This window comes from Siniperca chuatsi, linkage group LG1 (genome assembly GCF_020085105.1).
Source record: "Siniperca chuatsi isolate FFG_IHB_CAS linkage group LG1, ASM2008510v1, whole genome shotgun sequence".
NCBI classification, from domain to species: domain Eukaryota; kingdom Metazoa; phylum Chordata; class Actinopteri; order Centrarchiformes; family Sinipercidae; genus Siniperca; species Siniperca chuatsi.
In genome coordinates, this window is record NC_058042.1 from 13,677,322 (window position 1) to 13,699,711 (window position 22,390).

Here is a 22,390-nt window from a genome sequence, read left to right on the forward strand (position 1 = left end):
ATTTAGATGAGGCAACTCAATCTGGATACACCTTTTCTGGAGGAACATTTTATTCTTGGGCACATGTACTGCAGGGATCCATGTAGGGGTCAGATAAGTGTTAACACAGGGTTTTAGTGTGTATGTTCCTTTCGGTAGGATATATATATACATGAACTGCAGCTATGGAGCTGGTTAACATGAGTAGTATTGGAATGAGAGTGATGTTAAACTGATAATGAAGCATGGTGTCCCCTGAAGTTGAACTGAACCTGCACCAGTCCAGGCACAGAGAGTGGTTAATTATCACATGTTAAGAAGCAGAATCTCATATTGGGCAAAAATGTATTTTGATTCCCATTGCAGGAAAATGGCATGCTTAACATTTTTCACTTTCCATTTAAACAGTAAAGCATCTTTTGTTTTGGGTGGCAAATAAAGCTGCATCGGTTTGCTATTTTGAAGTCTTTGGTCTCAAGTCAAGTTTTCAAGGCCAAATCCAGGTCAAATCTTTTAGCAAATTACAAGTCTGTCAGGTCTTTGAATGCTGACAGTTAAAATGCTATGACATTTGAATATTTTGCTTTCAAATGTATGTAAAAAAAATGTGTTTTACATTGCTAACACCACATCCTAAAAATTACTGTACAAGGCCTGTCTGGCAATGTCTTATTTATTTGTTATTGTTCCAGGACCAGGTCATAATTTTAGAATATTTTCTCTTTCAAGCCTCAAGTTGCATCATGTCAAGTCCAAGTCAGGTCTCAAGGCCTAATTTCTTTTCATTGGCCCATGTCTGTCAGAAGGATCCTAACCTGGCAAGTCATGTGGATTGAATAAACTTATGTGTAATTTATCTTGTTTAGTCAACGGAAAATGTATATATTATTGATTTTATTCTTTTAAAAGGGCTGCATTAATGGACTTTTCCCTTACAAACACAAATTCAGAATATTTCACATAGGACATTGGTGATAAATTAAGGACCCATTTATAAACTGTACATTTTAGAAAACAGCAGGGGTCAGTACCTCAGAAATTTGCAAGATTATTTTGGGCTGGTTGTGGGATGTTTTATAATGTGGAAAAATCATACTGTAATTCTGTACACATTTGAAATAATGCTTATTTTTTCCTTTGTAATACTGAATGGTTTGATGTTGCTGTGACAGGGGTCACAAGTGGAAACGATTGTGAATCTCTGTTGGAGTAGTTACTGTTTAAGCAGTCAGTAGTCTAAACTCACATCCTAAATTGGCATAATTCATGCCCAGTTTTACTGATCTGCTGTTCCAGTTTGGTGTAATGATGTGCTTAGGCTGAAGCTACTTTTTAAAGACACGCAGAAGTGGAGCAAAACTCGGACAGCCAATAAAAATAGCCACATAAATGCACCCAATAATGCTTGTCATTTAATTTGTGGAAAAAAATTACGACATTGTACTTAAAACTGAAAAGACCTGGTAGTTCTCTCTCAAATCCCATTTCGCTGCAAGACTGTCCAAGGCTTTAGTTTTATATCTCCCAATCAATTCTGTCTTTTCCTCAAAGGATGAATGAATGTCCGGGTCAGGGTAATCTGTCCAGCCGTCAGTCTGTTAAGGCCTGTGCTTTGTCTTCTCGTGCAGCTGTTATGGATGTCTCCTTCCCTGCAGCTGCTGAGGCTCACAGAGGTCTATGGGAGGAACAACCAATAACAACACATCTCCTCTTGGTATAGTTTATCAGGGGCCACACTGCAGTTAGTCTAGAAGTGCTCTTGATTTTTTTTTCTTTTGCGTATGAGTCCAATTTGATTTAAAACTGTGGAGTTTTGAAGAAATGGTAAAATTGAATATACAGTTTTATGCAAGTTCTGCTGTTCTCTAAGACACTTGTGTACCTTTTCAGTATTTTGCTGGAGTCCTCTTAAATAGACCTGGATCACTGCCCTCTCTCTAAATCTAATTCTCTAAACAACAAAAAAAACCCACAAAACACTTTTACTTCTCCTTGCACTAGAGTTTCTTTTGCATTTGGAGTCTGTGTGTATGACAGACAAACAGTAGATGAAAGGAGGAAAATTTCTGTGTTCCTCTCCTTTATCCTGAAGTTGTTTCCCCTCTCGCTTTCACTCCTGTCCCCATTCATTTTCCTCTGGCGTTGTCTGCCTGTGCTGACATTGATGGTACCTGATGTCTCTCCAGGCCATAAAGCACATGACAATTTTGTCCTGTGTTCAGTCAGTCCTCAATTACACCCCACCCCTTCTGTGTTATGTGTTGTGTACTGGTGTCACGATTGCTGATAATTCACCATATACCAATCTAGTCAGAAGTGGCAAGATGATGACTTGAGCTGCTTTTTTTTTTTTTAGGATTGCATCCCAGGTGTACGGCAGTTGGTAGGCCCAGTCCTAGTCCATAATATGTTTCTCTCTCTTAGGGATCCAAAACTGCCAACTTTGGGTTTTCTTGGCGGGCTTGTTCATTTTTTGCAGGAGTGTGCTTATCCTTGTGTTCTATAATACTACATGCTTATTCTAGTAAAAAGCTGTAGCCTAAATAACAAAACTTGTGTGTTTTTGTGTGCACACGGACAAACAGTTTGACTTGACCTGTGGAAGTATTCATTCTTTGCAGACTTTCTTTCCTCAGAGATTAGTAGTATATCAATCAATCAAGAGCAGCAGTCCTGGTTACTCACTTCCACTGATGGAATATTGACAAATGGTGACGTTTGAAATGAATGATGGATACACCAAAAGGTACTAAATCTATAGACCCACTTGTTAACTGTCCAGCACATTCAGTGTCAAATGCTTCAAGTCAAACATTTCTCACAAGTGGGAAAACATCAGATTGACAGCTGATTATTGTGGTTTGAATCTGATTGGATTTTAGCAGCACAAATAATGAATAAGCTTTTCTAAGTTAGTGATGTTCTTTACAGTATCATGTATTATAATATCATAATGTGTATAATATTGTACACAAAAAATAACCCCCAAACATTAAAAATTCTTCACCAGTTAGTCGCTAGCTTTGTCTGTCTGCTGGTGCTGCTACCATACAGTGGGTTTCAAGGCATTTTTTTGCTGAAAACAGCTGCCTGCTGCTGGAAACGAGGTTAATGAGAGCAGTGAGAGTGAACCATACAGTACATTTACAGGCTGTGAGTGGAGCTTTAAAGCCTACACATACTGCTAAATGTCTTTCAGTATGACTGACATATATAGCTGCTTAAATAACTGTGGTTGTCTAACTTCTAAAGCTTGTCTAAATCACTAAAATAGTAAAGTACATATAAAATAAAGGGGGGAGAGAAGTAAGGATTAACTTCATGCCAACATGTCCAAACACAGAGTGACAGAGCTGAATGTTACCAGACTGAAAAAATGGCACTCTGTCCTTACAGAGCTCAGGCCAGATTAGCCTGTTCAGCTCTAGTGTCCTCTGGCATTCAGGACCATCCTATGCTATATATGTCTGTCTCATTCTATCTACTGTTCTACAATTCCTCCTCTATTTCCCCCTCCTCCTCCCCCTTTATTGTCAATGACTAGAGTTTTAATGATTACATCTGGCGGTGGCACAAATTAATTCCTGCCTCTCTGGCAAAAAGCTGTTCCCCACCTGATTATGCAAAGCAGGCCTACATTCTCTCCCTTTGAAGTGGAGGAAAAGCTGCTTAGAGATTCTCCCCTTGAGGAAACACTGCAATGTGGGGGAACATCAACAAACCAGAGTTCACACAAAGGTCAGCAACACGGTTAACCCCAATGAAGCTCCACTTCATCTCCACATCTCGCTACTTTTAAGTTGTGTTGACGTTGTGGTGGTGTAATGATGTGCTCATATCAAATACTGAAGCTACTTTTCAAAGACACGCAGAAGTGGAGCAAAACTAGGACAGCCAATAAAAATAGCCATATAAATGCACCCAATAATGCTTGTGTCTATGGCCAGGCAGAGTAGTTGGATGAAACCGGTGCACCGCTCTTGTAGCTTTCCTATTTCAGCAATCATATCTTTGACAGCGTTTCATAGACACGCTCAGAACCACCAGCCTTATGTATTTGGGAGGAAGAAATAAGGGTTTCCACACATAACTGCCTTTGCAACAGCATACTTTGTCAGTCTGTTATGTTCGAAAGGTAAAACTATATGAATTCTTGTGTGTTATTGTCTACAGTTACTTTCAAAACACCTTCGGCTTCTGGTCTGAGCAATCACAGCATGATGAAAAGCTACAACGCTGCGATGAAACAGCATCTACTTTTCACTCAAGCATGACACAAGAACAGTGCACCCAGGTAATGAGCCACTATAAGAGATTGATACTGCCCCTCTCAGTCATACTAAAGGGAGATATGATGACAGATGTAAGATTACTTCTAGTGAGACTTACAGCACAGCTTAATTCAGAGTAGGAGAATGCAGGGAGTCGCAGGAATGAAGAAAGAGAAACTGTGTGTTAATTATATCATTACTGCTCGTCCTGGTTATTAAACTAATCTCTCAGACAGGAAACGTTTAGCCTCCTGTTCAGTATGTCAAGTCTGAAAACATTTGCAATAGTGTTATGGCATTTAGATATTTAAAAACAAACATAGGCCAATAAACATCAGTCACAGGTGTTCAGATAGAAACTCAGAAAAAATTCAGTGATGACTTAAGTCAAGAGGTAATCCAAATTTAATGAGTGCAACCTGATATACTGACTTAAGGCTTGGAAAATGGAGATTCTGAATGTGAGCTTCTGTGGTGCTGAGTCTTGTAATGTCATTTCTCATTCTCTAACTACCTCTCAAAGACTATTTAGAAAATAAAACTCAACAACACAAACGGAAATAAAACTCTCGCCATAAGCACTCTCTGCTAATAGAATAAACTGAATGAATTTTTAATGTTACAATCTTACATCGTAGAATATTGCTGTCTTATAGTATTATCAATTTTATTATACAACATGGACACAGTGTTATTATTGTGAAGCACTTAAAATCTTCAGTCAATATCATCTAATTGTACATATGCAGTGCAAGTAGTTTCCATGGTTGCCATAAACAATAAATAATAATAAACAATAAATAAGGCTAAAAGAAAACAATTAAACCTGCAATTACTGATTGTTTTCGCCACTTGGGACATATGTTGAACTTGTTGGCAAACAGTTGCTTATTTACACATCCAGCAGTTATGGAGCAACATTATCATTCATTTGGAGTCAAGTTTATGTCCACCTGGCAAATGTGAGTCCAATATTAACTCTCTTTTCAATCTGTTTTTGGTCTCTACCAACTCCAAAACCAACTTTTACTGAAAACAGCTGTCTGCTGATTCATTATCATAAAAAATATTGATTATAGCCGCTTTAAATAAATGTAGGTTGTCTAAGTTCTATCTTTGACTCACATCACTGTATGAATGATGTGAGCGATGTTCTATGTTTTACTTTGTTTTAGGTGGTACAAGTGTTGTAAAATCTCATGCAACACACCCAAACACAAAGAACAGCTGCATTAAACAGCAAAAACTTCAGCTGCAACACATTGTCTTGCAGGTGGCCAAGTGTTAAAACTGCAAGTTATGACTTTCTTTGCCTGCATGTGGCAACATTGACATGTTTAAATCTGCCTGTCTAAACTACTGTTGCTGTTACTTTCCTCCTCTATAAGTAACGCAAGTTGGCACTGTGTAGAGTTTGGAGTGTGCTAAATGTGAACTAATAAATTTGTCAGTTTGTGTTAGTGAGTTACAAGCCAGTTCCACAAGGTACTTTACATCTTAAAAAACCCACAGTTAACAAAAGTTGTACCAAGGGAATGTGTAAGTTTAGCCATTTGTTTCCACATATCTTTTCTGCACAGGATGATACACACTATTTCCTTCTTCTAATCCGAGACAAAAACATAGGTCCCCAGGTCTTGCCGAACTGAGGAACCACTAAAATGCCAAGTCTGTGGTGATAAGTAGACACAGTGCCATTCTGTGGCTGCGGGGATGGCTTGTGAAGTGTCTGTCCATGATCAGGGTGAGCAGGACTAAATGCAAAGTATTTTGATAAAGGAACAGCAATCTCCTCCCACAGGTCTTCAGGTTCAGCCTCAGGACAGTCATTCAGCACTGTCTCAACCACAGCGTAGTTCTCACAGCTGGACAGTGTGCAAGTGGAATAGACCACTACACCCCCTGGACGCACTGCTGACAGTGCAGACCTGCAGGGAGAAGACAAATACTGTACTTCATGACAAGGGACTAAATTACCATTTCAAACACTGCTATAAAGCAGGATAATAAGTTGCATACTAATTGTATACTGTATATGTCTATCATATACATGTCAAGTTTCTCCTCCCTCAACACACTAAATACTTTTGTAATTTTTTTGATTGGTTCAACTACAATTTGACCACATATGATACAGCCTCCATGGAACTCTCTTAGTTGTTTTCTGTTGCTTTGAAATTCACTTGTTAAAGGTCCAGTGTGTAACATTTAGGAGGAGCTATTGGCAGAAATGGAATATAATACTTATAAGAATGTTTTCATTAGTGTATAATCACTGGAAAATAAGAATCGTTGTGTTTTCATTACCTTAGAATAAGCCGTTTTTATCTACATAGGGAGCGGGTCCCCTTCCACAGAGGCCGCCATGTTGCACCGCCATGTTTCTACAGTAGCCCAGAACGGACAAACCAAACACTGGCTCTAGATTGGGCCTTTCGCGTTTTTCACGAGTTTCACGGCCACCGTAGTTTTTCCTACATGCTTTGAAGGTGAGGCTGATGTGAGCGGTATTCAAATGGTTGCAAATTGAAATTTCACTGCTAGATGCCACACTGGACCTTTAAAAAAAAAAATAATAATGCCAGACCTTTTTATTCCTGACAAATGACACTAATTGCCAGTCAATCCAATGTAATTCCAATTAATTGCAGTTTCATATAGTGTTTACATTATTTTGTGTATCATTTAAAACACAGGCAAATATTTTATAATTCCTCATCTGAACCAAAACAATGTCATTATTTAGTTAGAAATTCCACGTAATCACAATTTTTGGAGACATTGCAGACATTTATTTAGGTTGGGGACAGGGCTTACTTTAGCAATTGAGCCTGGAGCGCAGGCAGCCTGGCTCTTTCCTGTAGTCTCTGCTCCCCCTGCTGGCTGCTAGAATACAACCAGCTCCTGTCATTAGAACATGGAGCATCGACTAAAACCTGCAACAGCGAGAGCAAGAAATGTAAGTAGTTCAGAGTCTGAGTCAGAGGGGTCAAGAGTGTAATGGCAGTGAGAGACAATAAGGGTCAAAGAAGAAAAGCAAAAGTGAAGGAGTAAGAAAATTTAAATAGTTAATTAAGGTAAAATCAGACAAAAGACAAATGCTGCAGGTCTGTAAAATAATCCAAGTACATGTTATATTTTCCTCACAGCACCTGAATCATCATCCAGGGACAAATAATCAGTCAGGGTGAAAAAAGAATCTCCCCCAAAACACATCTGTTCCTAATTACCCACTGTAGAAAATTAAGTAAAACAATAACTGCCTCTGAAACTTTACACCTCAGCTGAGAATATTCCCGACAATTCTGTCCTCCATGCAAATTTTACGAAGACACATCATTGCCGCAATACAGCTTGAATCTGTGCAGTCTGTTTGCACCACTCTATTGCCTTTCAGTCTTTGTTCACACAGTCTTTCATTCTGTGCTTTCCTTTTTTTCTCCTCAATATTTTGTTTCATTATCAGTCACTTTGATTCCTCCCAGCCATTTGTCTGCCTCTTCTTGGCTCCTATTTTGAATAAACGGTTTTCTTCTTTTCCACTGGGCTTATTAGCTTCTGTTCAAAGGATTGCTGTTCTCATTCATTTCTAACCATGGCCCTGAAAAAGAAGTGTGACACCTCAATTTGTTGGACACTGCAGCAAAATTCTGTAAAATGCTGCCACAAACCTGACTCTCCAAACCTTGTCATATGTTCCTGCTGCACTTTGCCCAAAAGATCGTCCATCCTTTGCAGATACAATCACTCTGCTGTTTAGTGAGTGAGGCAGAAAAGACTCCAGGGTTTTGGCCAGCCAGTCCCGTCTGTGGAGGTCTGGTTCATTACAGCAGAGAAGTGCTGGAACATAACACAGAGCATTACTTATTACCAGTGTTCAATGCAAATAGGCTATTGACAGCAGACTAAAATATCCTTAGCTTCAACTGCAGCAATTTGCAAAAGTACGCTTTTAATATTTAAAAACAAAGCTTAACACATTTCAACAAGATGTTCCCCCATGTTTTCCCCATATCCTGGAAAGTCATTTGGTGTGCTGCCAACATCCCTTTACTAATACAGGAAGTTTTGATTTGGGGGCATTTCAGTCTAATTAAGTATAACCATTAATATTTATCAACTATATGAGTTGATAAATAAACTTGAATATTGAGTTTTATAAATACCAAATGCCAATGTTAAACATTTTATTGCAAAGTTATAAACTGATATACACACTCAGCAGTGTATAAGTTATATTAGCCTTCTTATATCCTCTACTGTCGTGTTTTAAAAACTGTACTAAATCCACAATCTTATACCTCTTTGCATGAGATAAATAAAATCAAATCAAAGTCTGCAAAGTCCATTAAAAAAAACAAAACAAAAAAAAACAACTTGTTTTACCTGGGGTGGCACACTGCATCATGGCTAAGGCTTTGCCCCCAGGGGCAGAGCAAAGATCCAAAACCTTCTCTCCATCTCTGACTTGCAAAGCCAGCACTGGAAGCAGGGAGGCAGCATTCAGGAGGTAGTACTGCTTCAGCTGGCCAGGCCTGTGAGCCTGAGAGGGGAATCGCAGTGGATATGGGTGGATGTAACACTGTAATGAAGGACGGGGCAAACTGAGTGAAGGCTCTGATTGAAGGTCCTGACCGAGCGCATGAGACGCGCTGTCAGGTTGGAGATGGGAGTCATTAGGAGGGCACTTGGAGATGTAGTGAGGTGGCAACAGAGAGTCTTTTCCTGCTTGGTATTTAGAATTTGACACTGTTGATGGGCCATTACAAAGCAACATGGAGACATCTGTTTGTGGCAGCAATGCGCAAAAGCCCTGTGATTGGAGAATCTGTGTGATGTCTGTCACAACACTGAAGCAGTTGAGCATGACCCCATACTGCCAAGAGTGAGGGTCCAAGAGCACTGCTCTGCAGGAGAAAAGCAATCTCAATGATAAAAGGGTACAAACGCTGTCTGTGTGTGAGCTGTAATAATTATTTCAGACAAAATTTACCTTGCATCTGCCCACAAGTCTCCAAGTTCCTGACTGTACTGCTGGTCAAAGCAGTCCAGTACTGGTTGACATGAAGATCTCTCTTTTTTGCACCTTTTTGTTACCTGTTACAAACAGACTGTAGTGAAATTCTTATCTAGAGAGGCACGAAAGTAGGCAGTGTCCTTAAAGTAAACTCTGACAGCACATAGGTTACTTTTATGGGGACATTTTCTGATTCAAAGTTATGTCATGTAAAAGTCATTTGGACCTTAATATCAGGAGTAAACATCAAGTAAATATTGACCAAATCCAAAAAGTATCACCTGTTGAATTAATTAATTCAAGTCTTGATATTCTAATTTCGAGCTGAACAGTTTACTTACCAAAACCACTGGAAGAGTAAGATCTACATTTTAGATTTCCTTTAAATCTGCTGTCTAGTGTCTTGTACACTCACTACCCCTGGTGGATACTGAGTGTAAAATTGAGTGTTTCGTGAACTACTGGGGCTTTATCAAGCTAATATTCAAGCCAAACAGTGCGTACTAGGCTTTAGAAGTAAATAACAGGCTGTTTAAAAGAGGAGCGTTTGTAAACTAGATGTAAAATGTGTACTTTGACAGGAGCTGTGACACAACGTGTTTGATAATAAACCCAGCCGACTGTCTTCGAAACGAGACAAGGAGACAATATACAAGCAATGCTCCCCCCTAAAGCATCCCATAATGTAATAAGTTTACCTGATTATTGGGCGCTCCTTTTTGCTCGTTCAGTTGTAAAACAAGCTCGGCACCCGAGTGAGAGTTACACGACCACAGCCACCACAGAGATGTCGGCGTTAGCCTTTGAGTTTTGAAGCAAATTATCCTCCACTTACTGTAAAAGTGATGTATTGTGAACACGTATTTAGACATTCGGTTCTTTATTTTTACTGTCTAACTGACGAATATATTTCGGTGAGTTTCTTCGGTAAACCTCAGGGTACGTTGCTCAAATCCGTCCTCCCTGAACTCTGACTGCGTGTCTATAGTTCCACCTGACAAACCGCTGCGACCTCAGTATTGGGATATTATTTATATGGTTAGTGTATAAAACAGTTAACACCAAAACACTGACTTTAAGATGAGCTCGCTGGGAAAAGAAGCAATGCCGCTGTGTTAGTGTTAGAAAGGTTTAATATTCCGCAGAAGAGTTACGTTACTCTGTGAGTCCGTCACACTGGATTCCGGACGCAAACCTTAAAATCAAAACGTTAATTTCTCACCCGTTTTTCAGCTTCTTCAGATACATTTCTGCGATCCCACGGATACTCTGACCGGATGATAAAATGTTTGCTCCTTTTCCCTATAATCCGCTGAAAATGTTAGATTTAGCTAAACGTGTTTCGCCCTGGGCAAACTCTTAGATAGTTGACGTCTCTGGAATCACAACAATACCGTTTGAAGATACAACCTGCTGCTGGACAAAGGGTGAAAGAAATATACGTTTTCATTTCTCTTTGGGTTTATCCTACGTAGGCAAGTAGACCTAATTGTGGAGTAACTATAAGTAACTATACTGCTGGGCTCACGAACTGGACTAATTCTTATAGCGGGACTTTTAAGTAATTAAATTGAATTATTAATTAACAACACTTGACAATCATTTTGGGTCTTCTTGAACATTAATAGAGACAGATAACAGGTACGTGATCTTAAAACTTGAGATGTAGTAATTAAACTGGGACTGTTAAGGGAAAAATTATCTGTGATATTCTGTATTAGGGTTTGAATGTTTCTACAATTTGTGTAGCATAACCATTACTTCAGAAGAAAAACAGTGCCACTGCCTTTTTGAATCTAAAATCGACATACAAAAATAACCCAAAACCCCATTTACAAATGTACAGACACATGATGAATTAAACATTTTACTTCCGTTATTGGTTGCATGTTTGTTAACAAAAAAACATTTGATTAAATATACAATATAATGGCAAAACCATCATTTAAAATGATTTGGGTTTGCCCGAGTTTCATACATCAGTGATCACAATCTTTGAAGAAACACCAATGAGCGACAATAAGCTGAAATCATCGTGCCATTCATAGACATCTCAAACTGAATTCTTGTTAACATTGTGATGTATCCCTTTACAGCAAATGCTTAACTGGTTTACATGGCAAACAGAATAAGGAATGCAACCATCAGACAGAAAAGACCCATAGCTTCAGACAGAGCGAAGCCCAAGATGGCGTAAGAGAAGAGCTGCTGCTTCAGAGAGGGGTTCCTGTTGAGACAGAGAGCGGCAGGTGAGATAAACTGGAGGTACAAAGTGTTACAAGTACAACTGCCAAGACATTTCAGTGAGCAGACAATCCCAGTGTCTTCCAAGGTTCCCCATGAAGGACTTAACACATGCGACAAAATAATTAAATAACTGGAAGGCATTAAGGCTGCACAAACCCTTGAAAATGTTCATTTTTACACCCAAAGACATCATTCCTTCTTTTGCTTAAAATTTTAATTAAATTAATTGCTTGACCATGTAAACATTTAGAATCAATTATGCCTCTGTTAGTTTCATAGTTATTGCTATTACTAAAAAAACAAAACAAAACAAAAACAACAACAACCCAACCATCTAAAGACAGACATTTCAGATGTAAAGAACCACTAAAAGCTAATTAATTGTTCTTCAGCCAAAACCATATCTGTCCACCTAAACAGAAATTAATTGATTAAAAAATTTTAAAAAAAAAAGTCAAATGATGACAGATGGTGTTTAATTTACCTGGCATATCCAATGATAAGGCTACCAAACACCGTTCCAATTCCAGCTCCAGATCCAGCCACTCCCACAGTGGCAGCTCCTGCTCCAATGAACTTCGCAGCAGTGTCGATGTCACGGCTCACAGCACTAGTCTGGAATCCCCGCACCGCCACCTGCTGCTGGGAGGCTACAATGCTCTGTGGTGCCAGGAGTGAAGCAGTCTGAAACATATAAAACTAAGTAAGTTAGTACAAAACAAAAACAGAAGAGCCACTCAACATTTTTCTGCTATATATAGAAAGATTTATTTACAAAACAAATCAGTTTAGATTAGAGTGCCTAATTGTTATGAGATGTAAAATATCCTGTCTATGTATCGGGCACATAACGGTCCACTAAAATCACCTATTTCGGTTTATAGTCAATAAAAATTACCTGGTTGGCCATCACTTTTTTTTTTTTTAAACAAACATTGACATTAAAGATGCAATCAGTGATATTTTACTGGCTCCTCTTTGCATAATATATCAGCAGGGTTTGCTGCTCAATGTCTGTCACTTTTGTTACCTTGCTAGCTGCAGAGGTTTTACCTTCAAACATGCAGGTCGGGTCCGCACTATGCATCTATCTGGAATACTTAATATACCTATAAAGTTCATGCCAAAGCCAAACTTTGACTCCTGAATCTCTCTCTACTATGGACTTTATTAATGTGAACATTAGTGCAGCTTTAGAAAGGTGAGCTTCACATACTGATGCAGAATTGTCACTGCATTTGTTAGAATGGTAGAAACCTATGTGCAGCTAATGTGAGCCACATAGGCTTGCTAGCTAAAGCTTACATTGCTTCAATAGCAAACCGAAAATGCAAGGCATGCTATTTAGCTTCTAATCCTATCACCTTACCAGTCTGCTTTTGTACTTGACATGAAAACCTGCCAGTGTAAAATGTAATAACTTTGTTGGGTAGCTACATTAAACAATGTTATAATATGCAGCCTTGTTTCTTCAGTACTGTATTAACTATGGGTGAGACAAAAAAAATAAAATCCCAATTTTAAAATTTACTGAAAATACGTTAGGAAGTTTCACAAATACCTACTACAGTGCTGTTAAATGACCTTACATTAAAATGTACAGGGGTTTTTATTTGTCTAGTCACTCTTTGTATATGAGAAACAAGCAAATGAGAATAGCAAAGGAGATTAATGAAGACGTGATGGCTTCAGAGTGCCTCTTCTGTGTGAACACTCAAAGTCAATAAATCAGTTATAATTCCCAGTACAGATATCTGCTTACCTCTGCTTTCCTGGCATCCGAGACTACTGCTGCCGAGAGTGGTCTGTACAGAGCCCGAGATCCAGCACGGACCTGCAAGAAGAAAAAAAGACACATTTAGTTAAGACAGTATCGCTCTGATAAGATGCTTTCCCAGCATGTTATCTTGACATCTGTCTGTATAGTTTTAAATTTGCTCAGAATACATCTTCTCTGCTACAGGTAAGACGCATAAAAGGCATGTGGTTTCACCTACAGTGACATTCAGCTCGTAGTAAATATGGTAAAATCCAACAGTGACCCATTATAGCGTTGCTTTTGGATTAATTCTGCTCAGTTTTCTACTTGAATATGGCTGCTTCTCTGTGCACTACTTTATATCCTTTAAATTGTGATGATACAGACTCATATAAGCTCCAAAAAGGTCCAATGCATAGGCTGAGTAATGTTCAAAGCTAGGACGTCCTTGCAGGTGCTAGCTAGCTGACTTTAGCAGAGGGTCAAACACGGCTACATTGCGGAGTGTTAGCAGGCTACATTATAGCTGCCGATTGCTTGCCCTGAACACAGACTGGCAGCTTTTTGCAAACTATCATGATCTCAACAGGCACACTGGCAAAGTACATGAAACTGTTATTCCCATTCATTCGTGTAGACTCACCAGAGAGGGCGTGGAAACGAACTTAGCGCAGGCATACATTACGAAGGGACGAAGTGGTCAGGTCAACCAAAGGAGCTCTGTGGCTGCTGTCTGTAGGGAGCAATGCATGAAACACGGCAATTAACAACTTAAGTGTGGTGACAAGTGTGCAAAGTTAAGTGGGCACACACAAGTAACGTTAAGGTCAAGAGCAGCTGCAAACCGAACAATGTCGCTAAAAAAAACAAGCTAGTTGGTAAATCAGAAGAGCTGAGCAGTGCTGCGGTCAATAGAGCTACAAAGACACCGAGTTACACCGAAAAATCACTATTATATTAAACTAACACACAGTTTGTGACTGAGGAGGTTAGCTCTCACCGTGGTTTACTGCAGAGGTCGAAGACGCGAGAGGAATGCGCATGCGCAGTGTCACGTAAAAGACTTGACTTCCGACTTCCTGATGGAGCTACCACACAGATGGACCATCTTCTAAAGGATTTCCGGTAGACTGTACACTGAAAATGTAATGCTGCCCTCCGCAGACAAGGGTTTGCTGTTTATCCTATATTCTTACGAACAGTCCAGTTGAGTGGAGACATTTTGGGATTACTCTACCAATAAGTTGGAAATTCATTTCAGATGCAAAAACAGACCTGAAAGAGAAAGCCCAGAGACCCAGATCCGACAACTCCCCGAATAACTGTTGCCTTTCATTTCTGTATTTGTTTCATGAGAACATAACATGTTGGACTGTTTCCAAATTTCCACACTGACACAGACCGTCTGGATGTTTGCCTTTGACTTTCAAATAGCTGGCTAGACCCCAATGCCCCAGTCTCTGCCTAGTTAGGCTATAACAACATCATCCCTTCTCTAGACTTTATCATCCACCTCTTACTTTTAACAGATGATTGCAGAGAGAAATAATGTCTACTCCTCCATTCTTCTCTCCACTCTTTTTGCCACTGAAGCTCTAATTTTTCTTTGCAAATGCTAAAGCATTCACATTTTCCCATCTGAACCTTCAGATCAATAGTTTCCCATAACAGAGATTTCTTAGCCAGTTTGTCAGAGATTTCATTGCCCTCAACCCCTGAGTGTCCAGGTATCCACAAAAAACCCATATGGTAGCCCATATTCTCTGTCCTAAACAAGCAGCACAAGGAGCAGGTCCAGGTGGGCCCTTTGTGTCCAGCCTCTCAAAGCCAACAAAGCAGCCGCAGAATCCAAGCAGATGATACTTTTATGGGGTTTGACCCACTCTATCCACCACATGGCCCATAAAACTGTCAGTAGCTCAGCAGAAAAAAACAACATATTATCAGATATGCGGATGCTCTGTTGGATCTGAAGATTAGCCACATACAGTAGCCTACATCCCAAAGACTGAGTCCTTATATCTATCAGTAAAAATCTGCATATACTCTTTCTTAAAATGATTTGAATACTTGTAAACATGATTACATGAAATATTTATATTCTGATCAAGATAGATGTACCTCAGGATCCTGGAGAAACCAGAAAGGAACAGGAGACCAGACCAACCCAATCTCACTGTCTTGCTCAAGCCCAGTATTTACTGGCAGCTGTTTTATGAGGTGAAGAACATTTGACTTATTTTCCTTACCTATAAACTCCAAAAAAAGACATTTTGCTGCAGAGCTGAATTTTAGGCCACTGAACCCAATAATGAAGCCCCAGTTTGTTTCTCCTGGTTGTTAAACTTGATTCCCCCATTTCAACAAGTAAAGTTAGAATAGGCGTCGTTATAAAAGCTCCACAGCAAATACTTAGGGCCTTTGCCTGGACCCGGTCCAGTTTGCTAAGAATAGAATTTGCAGCTGACCCAAACACAACACACCCATAATCTAAAGTGGATCTTATCATGGCTCGATGAATCATAAGCAAGGTGTCTCTCTCAGCCCCACAATCACTTCTAGCTAAGTTACGGAGAATGTTATTTACTTTCTCACATTTACAAATGACTGTATCTGTATGAGTTTTCCATGTTAGTTTTTCATCCATCCACACGCCCAGAAATTTGAAGACCATGACTCTTTCAAAGGGATACGCATACATAGACAGATTTAAACCAGGACTTTCATCTATTATGACTTTACTTAGACGTGGAAATCCTAAATCCCCATATATATTCCCACTGAAGAACCTGGTCCAAGGCCTTTTGAATTTGACAGAACAGATGACCAATATTTTTCCCTGTCCTCCAGATGGCGCCATTCCCATCCCGCCATCGCCGAAAACCTTGGTGGACTTTTTGAAATATGTTTATCATTACATTGAAGAGGACTGGACTAATGACTGAGCCTTGGGGTGGAACCATTATCAATGTCAACAGTTTCAGAAAAATCTCCCCCAACTCTCACCTGAATTGATGTATGGCTGAGGAAATCCTTTATGCAATAAAACATTCTGCCATTAATACCTGCATCAGATGGACCATCATGCTAGTACAGCATGTTTAAATGCCACATCACTAAAGTTAAAACCAGGACAGTCCACAGTGCACAAACATCAACATTGACTGGGACCAACTCTGGCTCTGCCTGCAAAGTGAATATATTCGTCACCTACCAGATTTACACAAAAAGATGCTTGTTTTTTTACTATCCCATAGAGACCATTTGAATAAATGATTATAATGTATATACACCCTTGAATCCAATATACCACTACTAGAAATTACAGCCTCCAAAATTACCCAGACGTTGAATCATTCAGAAGTTCATTGAGAAGAAGTCGCAACAGAAATGTTCATAAGCTTCACAATGTAAATGTTTATTGTTCTAGTTGTCATACAAGGGTCAGTAAGTAACTGCGATTATTTAACTAAATATGAATCTAAACTTTTATAAACTTTTTGAAAATGATCAAAGGTAAAAAAAACTGTTGTCTTAGTCTAAGTATGCTATCTATATTAGAGCTTTACCGATCGCCAAATTGGCCAGTCTGATATATCGGCCTATATTAGTCTATTGCAGATTTATCTGTGTTTGTATCTGATAAGTAACACAGTAAGTGTAAGAAATTACAGTACAGAAATGAGGTCTTTGAGGTCACTTAGAAACAATGTCACCTTTACATAGTTTGTCCATCAGACACTGACAAGTAGATTTTCCAACTGTAAAATGTCCCACTTAGAATATATCTTGGTCTCAATTAGAGAAATCTATTTCAAGATTGTTGTTTATGTTTTGTTTTAAAAAAATGGCTGATATATTGTCATCAGGTCTCTCCCAAATATCGATATCAGTATCGGCCTCAAAAATCCAATATCGGTCGGGCTATAATCTACATTCACTTAATTGTATTTATCGTGGCAATTGGGTGATGACGTAATTTCCCTTTTAAAAATCATTCACAGCAGCAGAAGCAGTCCTATTTACTTTAACTGAATGTGAATATTGTCAGCTGTGATAGGCCTTAGCTGTCACATCCAGGTTGTTTCAAAGAAGGTAGCTCTGTTGTATATATGTACCACTCACACATTTTGTTTTATTGTACAAATAAAACACCAAAGATGACAATGGCAACACAGATTTTGCAGTGGATTAAGGGGTAAATCTTTCCACTACGTCTGACGTGAAACTCTGGGAACGCTGACATCAAAGGTGGCCCACATTAGCAGTGATCAGTCGACTGCAAACGCACTGAATGGGATATTTATTTCAAGTCCAAGACAGAATATAGCAAAAATGCCTTATCTCTAAAGGCTAAGAAGTCCTTAAAAGCAAGAGAAATAGTAAGCGAACTGTGTAAGTGAATATGTGAGGTTAATTTAGGAGAAAAAATTGTAAAATCTGAGAAGACAAATATTAACTGTGATAAGTAGATAGATAAGTAAGTAAGTAGATAATACCCATATCACGTTTATTTGTTTGTTAATTTATTATTTTATTTCCCATATAGGGACAAAGCAGAAAATACATTATAATGTTGGACACATACCTGCGCAATGAGTTCAGAAGGTTCAACTGTAATATAAGACACAATGCCACAAGGGGGCAGCAACACACCATGCATGCAGAGTCTACATGATGTGAACTGGACATTTTAATTAATTAATTATTTTAATTCTGCCTGTAGAGCACAGCACTGTAGTGTTGTAGGCTACATACTGTGCGAGAAAATGTATGTAAAATATGTTGCATGCAAGATTAAACATAAAAACACATGCAGAAGTAAAACTGAGAAAAATGACCTAAAATCATTTGGGCTCCAATAGGACAGTAACGAGATTAGCCTCTATTCAGGTGTTACATAGCCTAGATATTTTAAACTGAAAGCATTTTTCATTATTCAACTAAGGCATGCATCAGTAAAACCCAGCAGTATTGGTATAGGTAAGGCCTGTCAGCCATAAAGAATTACAGCTGCAAATGCAAAGAATTATGGTTTTGTGGCTGCAGCCTTCATTTTTCAGTCAGCAAGGTGGTGGGTGGAAAGCTAAGGATGCATGATAAATGAATGCCACCGTGTGTAGAATTTAAACGCGTTTATAGACTATTCACTGACACATTTAAGTGTTTATTTTATGCATACATGCACAAAAATGAATTCAAGTGTGATGGTAGCTTATAAGGCCGCCACAGACCACGGAATCAATAACAAATATTTCGTATGTTATAATGCTTTTTTCGCTTTAACTTTACCCATATCATAAAGTGAGCAACTCCCTCACATTAAAACGAAATTCCCATGAGATCGTGTAATTGTGGCCGTGACCTGCACCTTGCAGTGACCACGAAGCTCCAAACTGACAATCAATTCAAGCGAGACAAGCAATCACATTTCCAACAGCATTCATTAAGGTCTATGCATTGCGACTTAATACACATTACCGTCTTGCATCATGTGGATATATTTCCACCATCTCTAAATTGATCTCCTAAATTAATAGTAATTATTTATATCACGCTGACTTTAAGTGGGCTTTCCCTCTTCAAGGATTCATCTCTGTCCGCCCCCTCAGAGGTGAGCTCTCAATTTGGCGAAGCGGAAGGGAGATTCCTCAGCTCTTCCAGTCATACACCCCCAGCTCTGTATAATGTTACCGTTACGCACCACTTCAATAAGCGGAGACGTGATTCTCTGGGGCGAATCCCTGCCGACGTCACTCCCAGTCCCATATAAATACGCTGAGCAGCGACTCTGATTATACTCCATCAAAAGCGCTTTTTCGGCTTCAACAGCTCTTCAAACCAAGGATTATTGGATTGCCTTCGTTGGATTTAATTGCCAGCACCGAGTAAGTGTTTTTAATACTGATGAGGCATTTTAAGCTTTAGTTTTACTTTGCGTTTTTATGTTGAGTAGAGTAGTAGAGAAATTTTGATTTGATATTTGCTCAATTGTAAGCCATACTCAACCTAATATATGTTTAAATTTTACAACATGACTTACAATGACAAATATGTGTGGCATTATCCTCCACTGCATCCTTATTCAGACTTTTACACATAATTTACGCATGTCAATCTGTCCACAGATCCTCGGTATAAGCACAATGACTTTGAACAAGGGTGACAAATTGCGGAACATGGACAAAAGAAGAGGGAGCATGCCGTTTCCCATGAATATACCAAACCTACACCGGAGAAGCATGCCCGTGGACGACCGGGACCTGCGCGCCACGATGCCACAGACTGGGCAAACCGACGAGCTGTCCAACCTCCTGCGCTGCACGTCCTACTCCCCGAACGAGCAGCACCGAGGCAGCTGCGCGTCGGACTCCTCCGACTCCGTCATCTCCACCGGGAGCGAAACGGAGTCCCAGGTGTACAAGGTGATTCTCCTTGGGGAGCACGGCGTCGGCAAGTCCAGCCTGGCGCGCGTCTTTGGAGGAGTTGAGGATGCTGGTCACGACTGCGATGAAGCAGGTAAATGGTGATGCTGAGGATGAGTCATCAACCCTAGCATAACCCCCACACACACACACACACACTAAAGATGTTCATTGTCTATGAAGATACATGTGATAATTAGGACTGTCAAAGGTTAATTTAGTGTACTAAACATCAAAACTTTGGAGACCACTTTCTACTTTTTGAATTATCTTGACCTTTAAAAAGAAACACCACTCACATTTAAAAATAATGAGGATGTGGATTTTTTAGAATTACATAAAAGCCACATGAAGCCTTATATGCTCTCTAATTCAGCTATGAGGGCATTATAAAGTTTAGCTGATGGATTAGAAACAAACAGGGTTCTTATTTTTACATGCAAGGGTGCACATGCATTGATTATTGCTATTTCCATCTACAGCGAGGCACCATCCCTGCCCTCAGTAGTACAGCTGTCAGAAACACATCCAATAGCATAATATGAAGGAAAAATATAAAAGGCCAGTGTTGGCTTGATCACAGGCTGTGATCAACTTTCTGCTTCAATGTGTAGACTACAAAAAGGAAAAAAAATAGCTAAAATCAGTGTGAAGAAAAGCAACAACACACACCAGCAACAAACACGACTGCTCAGATAAGAGATGCTTTGCTCACTCTCAGTGTGTCAAATTATATTTCTTCTTTTCCCCCCTCAGGAAACACTTATGACAGATCTATCATGGTGGATGAAGAAGAGTCATCCATTGTGTTGTATGACATCTGGGAACAGGTGAGTTATATATTATTTATGCAATCACATTTGTCCACTAACACTGATTCATGGATATGACAATAGTAAAAGGTGGGATCAGCCATGTATGATGCTAAACTTGGTATCTGTTTCTTTCCTGAAGGATAACAGCCAGTGGCTGAAGGAACAGTGCATGCGGATGGGAGACGCCTACATCATTGTGTATTCAGTTACAGACAAATCAAGCTTCGAGAAGGCGTCAGAGCTGCGTATTCAGCTGCGCCGGGCCAGGCAGTCAGAGAACATTCCCATAATCCTTGTGGGCAACAAGAGTGACCTGGTGCGGTCCAGAGAGGTGTCTGTAGATGGTAAGTCAGTATGATGAACTAACTTAAACCTAAAATGTGCCACAGATGTATGATGTGTTAAGCTAATATATGTTTTAAGCTCAGGGGAAGTGGGTTATGAAGTTTGGTTACATTAAAAAAATCTAATATTTATCATTTGAAGCTTAAAAGCTATTCTTGAGGCTTTTCATGATCAAATCTGACAGAACTGGTTGGACTTGACTGGCTTTGGTGGGGTCAGGCCACATTTCTCACTTGACTGCTCAGGTTCAGGCCAGGCCTACTTTCAAATACCACTGCAAACTAAAGCTATCTGCCAAAGTTTAAAACTATTATGAATTAGGGCTAATTTATGCTATCTAGGGTCACCATTTTCAGTTTTCAGCCTAAATCTACTTGAGCTTCTACCTTAATGTTTTCTTAATGTGCATCAACTTAAAGTACTAATTGTCCTTTCTCCATATATTCTCTATTGCAGAGGGAAGTGCCTGTGCAGTGGTATTCGACTGCAAGTTCATTGAGACATCTGCATCCCTTCACCACAATGTGCAGGACCTATTTGAGGGCATCGTCAGACAGATCCGCTTGAGGAAAGACAGCAAGGAGGAAAACGCACGACGCATGGCCAACTGCAGGCGTAGAGAGAGCATCGGCAAGAAAGCTAAACGGTTTCTGGGCCGCATAGTTGCGCGCAAGAACAAAAAGATGGCTTTTAGGCAGAAGTCAAAGTCCTGCCATGACCTAACAGTTCTCTGAGGAACAGATGGGACAGACGGACATTTTTTCTTTGGCCTCTGAAGACCAGACGCTGTGTGTGTTTTAACACTAACCCTAAAGGACTAATAGAGCTGTACAGAAATATATTTTTATTTTTTAGACACCAACCAAAAGCAAAGAGAGGACTTAATAAAAAAATGACTGACATTATTCAAGTCATATCATGATGATGGTGATAACCTGCATGAAGCTTTGCAAACATTTATTTTGTTTCTTTTTTTTTTTGTTTGCCTTAAACATGTTGCTGTCATAACATGACCAGTATGAAAAAGGAAGGCTTGTTATTTCTATATGAGTTGCAAAGATTGCCTGGCTGTTGGGTTATTGTTGTGCTCCTTTATTGGAGGGAATTGATGTATATACTATAACGTGAATGATGCTGAATGAAACATACATCTCATTATCCTAAAAGACACGGTAAAGGATGACAATACTAGGTCATCTGGAGTCATATTTACTTGAAACGTGGTACGCAGGTTCGTGCTTCGGCCAAGTTACTAGTCAAAGATAAGAGAAAACTTCTGTATTTCTATGTTGTTCCATAACATTGAATTCAGGTTGTGAATGTATGAGTAAAGCAATAAGTTATATTAGTCTTGTGAACCTTGACATTATTTGGAAATTCTTTGTTTACGTTGATTTCCTTTTTCAATAAAATATAAAATAAAAACATAAAATCTTCTCTGTCATTTTTCAGCAGAATGCAACAGAAAAGAAGTAGATGTTGTTTAGGGGATATACGTCCTCATGACTATTCATTTGATTGTATCGGTGGAA

The 22,390-nt window shown here is 39.3% G+C and overlaps 3 protein-coding genes and 1 long non-coding RNA gene across 7 annotated transcripts; 2 read left to right on the forward strand and 2 right to left on the reverse strand.

The window, feature by feature from the left end:
* Nucleotides 1–4,839: 4,839 nt before the first annotated feature.
* Nucleotides 4,840–10,268, reverse strand: nsun3 (NOP2/Sun RNA methyltransferase 3). Its single transcript, XM_044205686.1, has 6 exons — nt 9,966–10,268; nt 9,244–9,347; nt 8,637–9,157; nt 7,936–8,090; nt 7,068–7,186; nt 4,840–6,178 (listed from the first exon to the last, which is right to left on the reverse strand). The coding sequence occupies exons 1-6, from the start codon at nt 10,137–10,139 to the stop codon at nt 5,842–5,844; spliced, it is 1,410 nt and encodes a 469-aa protein (XP_044061621.1). The 5' UTR covers nt 10,140–10,268; the 3' UTR covers nt 4,840–5,841.
* Nucleotides 10,269–11,121: 853 nt separating this feature from the next.
* Nucleotides 11,122–14,390, reverse strand: LOC122880502 (ATP synthase F(0) complex subunit C3, mitochondrial-like). 3 transcript variants are annotated; one of them, XM_044205730.1, is made up of 5 exons: nt 14,274–14,390; nt 13,917–14,006; nt 13,277–13,348; nt 11,999–12,198; nt 11,122–11,494 (listed from the first exon to the last, which is right to left on the reverse strand). In XM_044205730.1, the coding sequence occupies exons 2-5, from the start codon at nt 13,953–13,955 to the stop codon at nt 11,380–11,382; spliced, it is 426 nt and encodes a 141-aa protein (XP_044061665.1). In that variant the 5' UTR covers nt 13,956–14,006; nt 14,274–14,390; the 3' UTR covers nt 11,122–11,379. The 3 variants fall into 3 exon arrangements, with proteins under 3 accessions (XP_044061665.1, XP_044061648.1, XP_044061656.1); XM_044205713.1 differs by having other exon boundaries at nt 11,999–12,213; XM_044205721.1 differs by lacking the exon at nt 14,274–14,390 and adding an exon at nt 14,245–14,268 and having other exon boundaries at nt 11,999–12,213.
* Nucleotides 14,264–18,847, forward strand: LOC122880513. Of its 2 annotated transcripts, none has more exons than XR_006378951.1 (3): nt 14,264–14,398; nt 15,389–15,493; nt 16,124–18,847. It is a non-coding gene; the product is annotated as an uncharacterized LOC122880513 (long non-coding RNA). The 2 variants fall into 2 exon arrangements; XR_006378952.1 differs by having other exon boundaries at nt 14,269–14,398; nt 15,385–15,493.
* Nucleotides 18,848–19,000: 153 nt separating this feature from the next.
* On the forward strand, nt 19,001–22,290 carry rrad (Ras-related associated with diabetes). Its single transcript, XM_044205697.1, has 5 exons — nt 19,001–19,161; nt 19,402–19,792; nt 20,455–20,528; nt 20,653–20,857; nt 21,315–22,290. The coding sequence occupies exons 2-5, from the start codon at nt 19,420–19,422 to the stop codon at nt 21,590–21,592; spliced, it is 930 nt and encodes a 309-aa protein (XP_044061632.1). The 5' UTR covers nt 19,001–19,161; nt 19,402–19,419; the 3' UTR covers nt 21,593–22,290.
* The last annotated feature ends 100 nt before the right edge of the window (nt 22,291–22,390 follow it).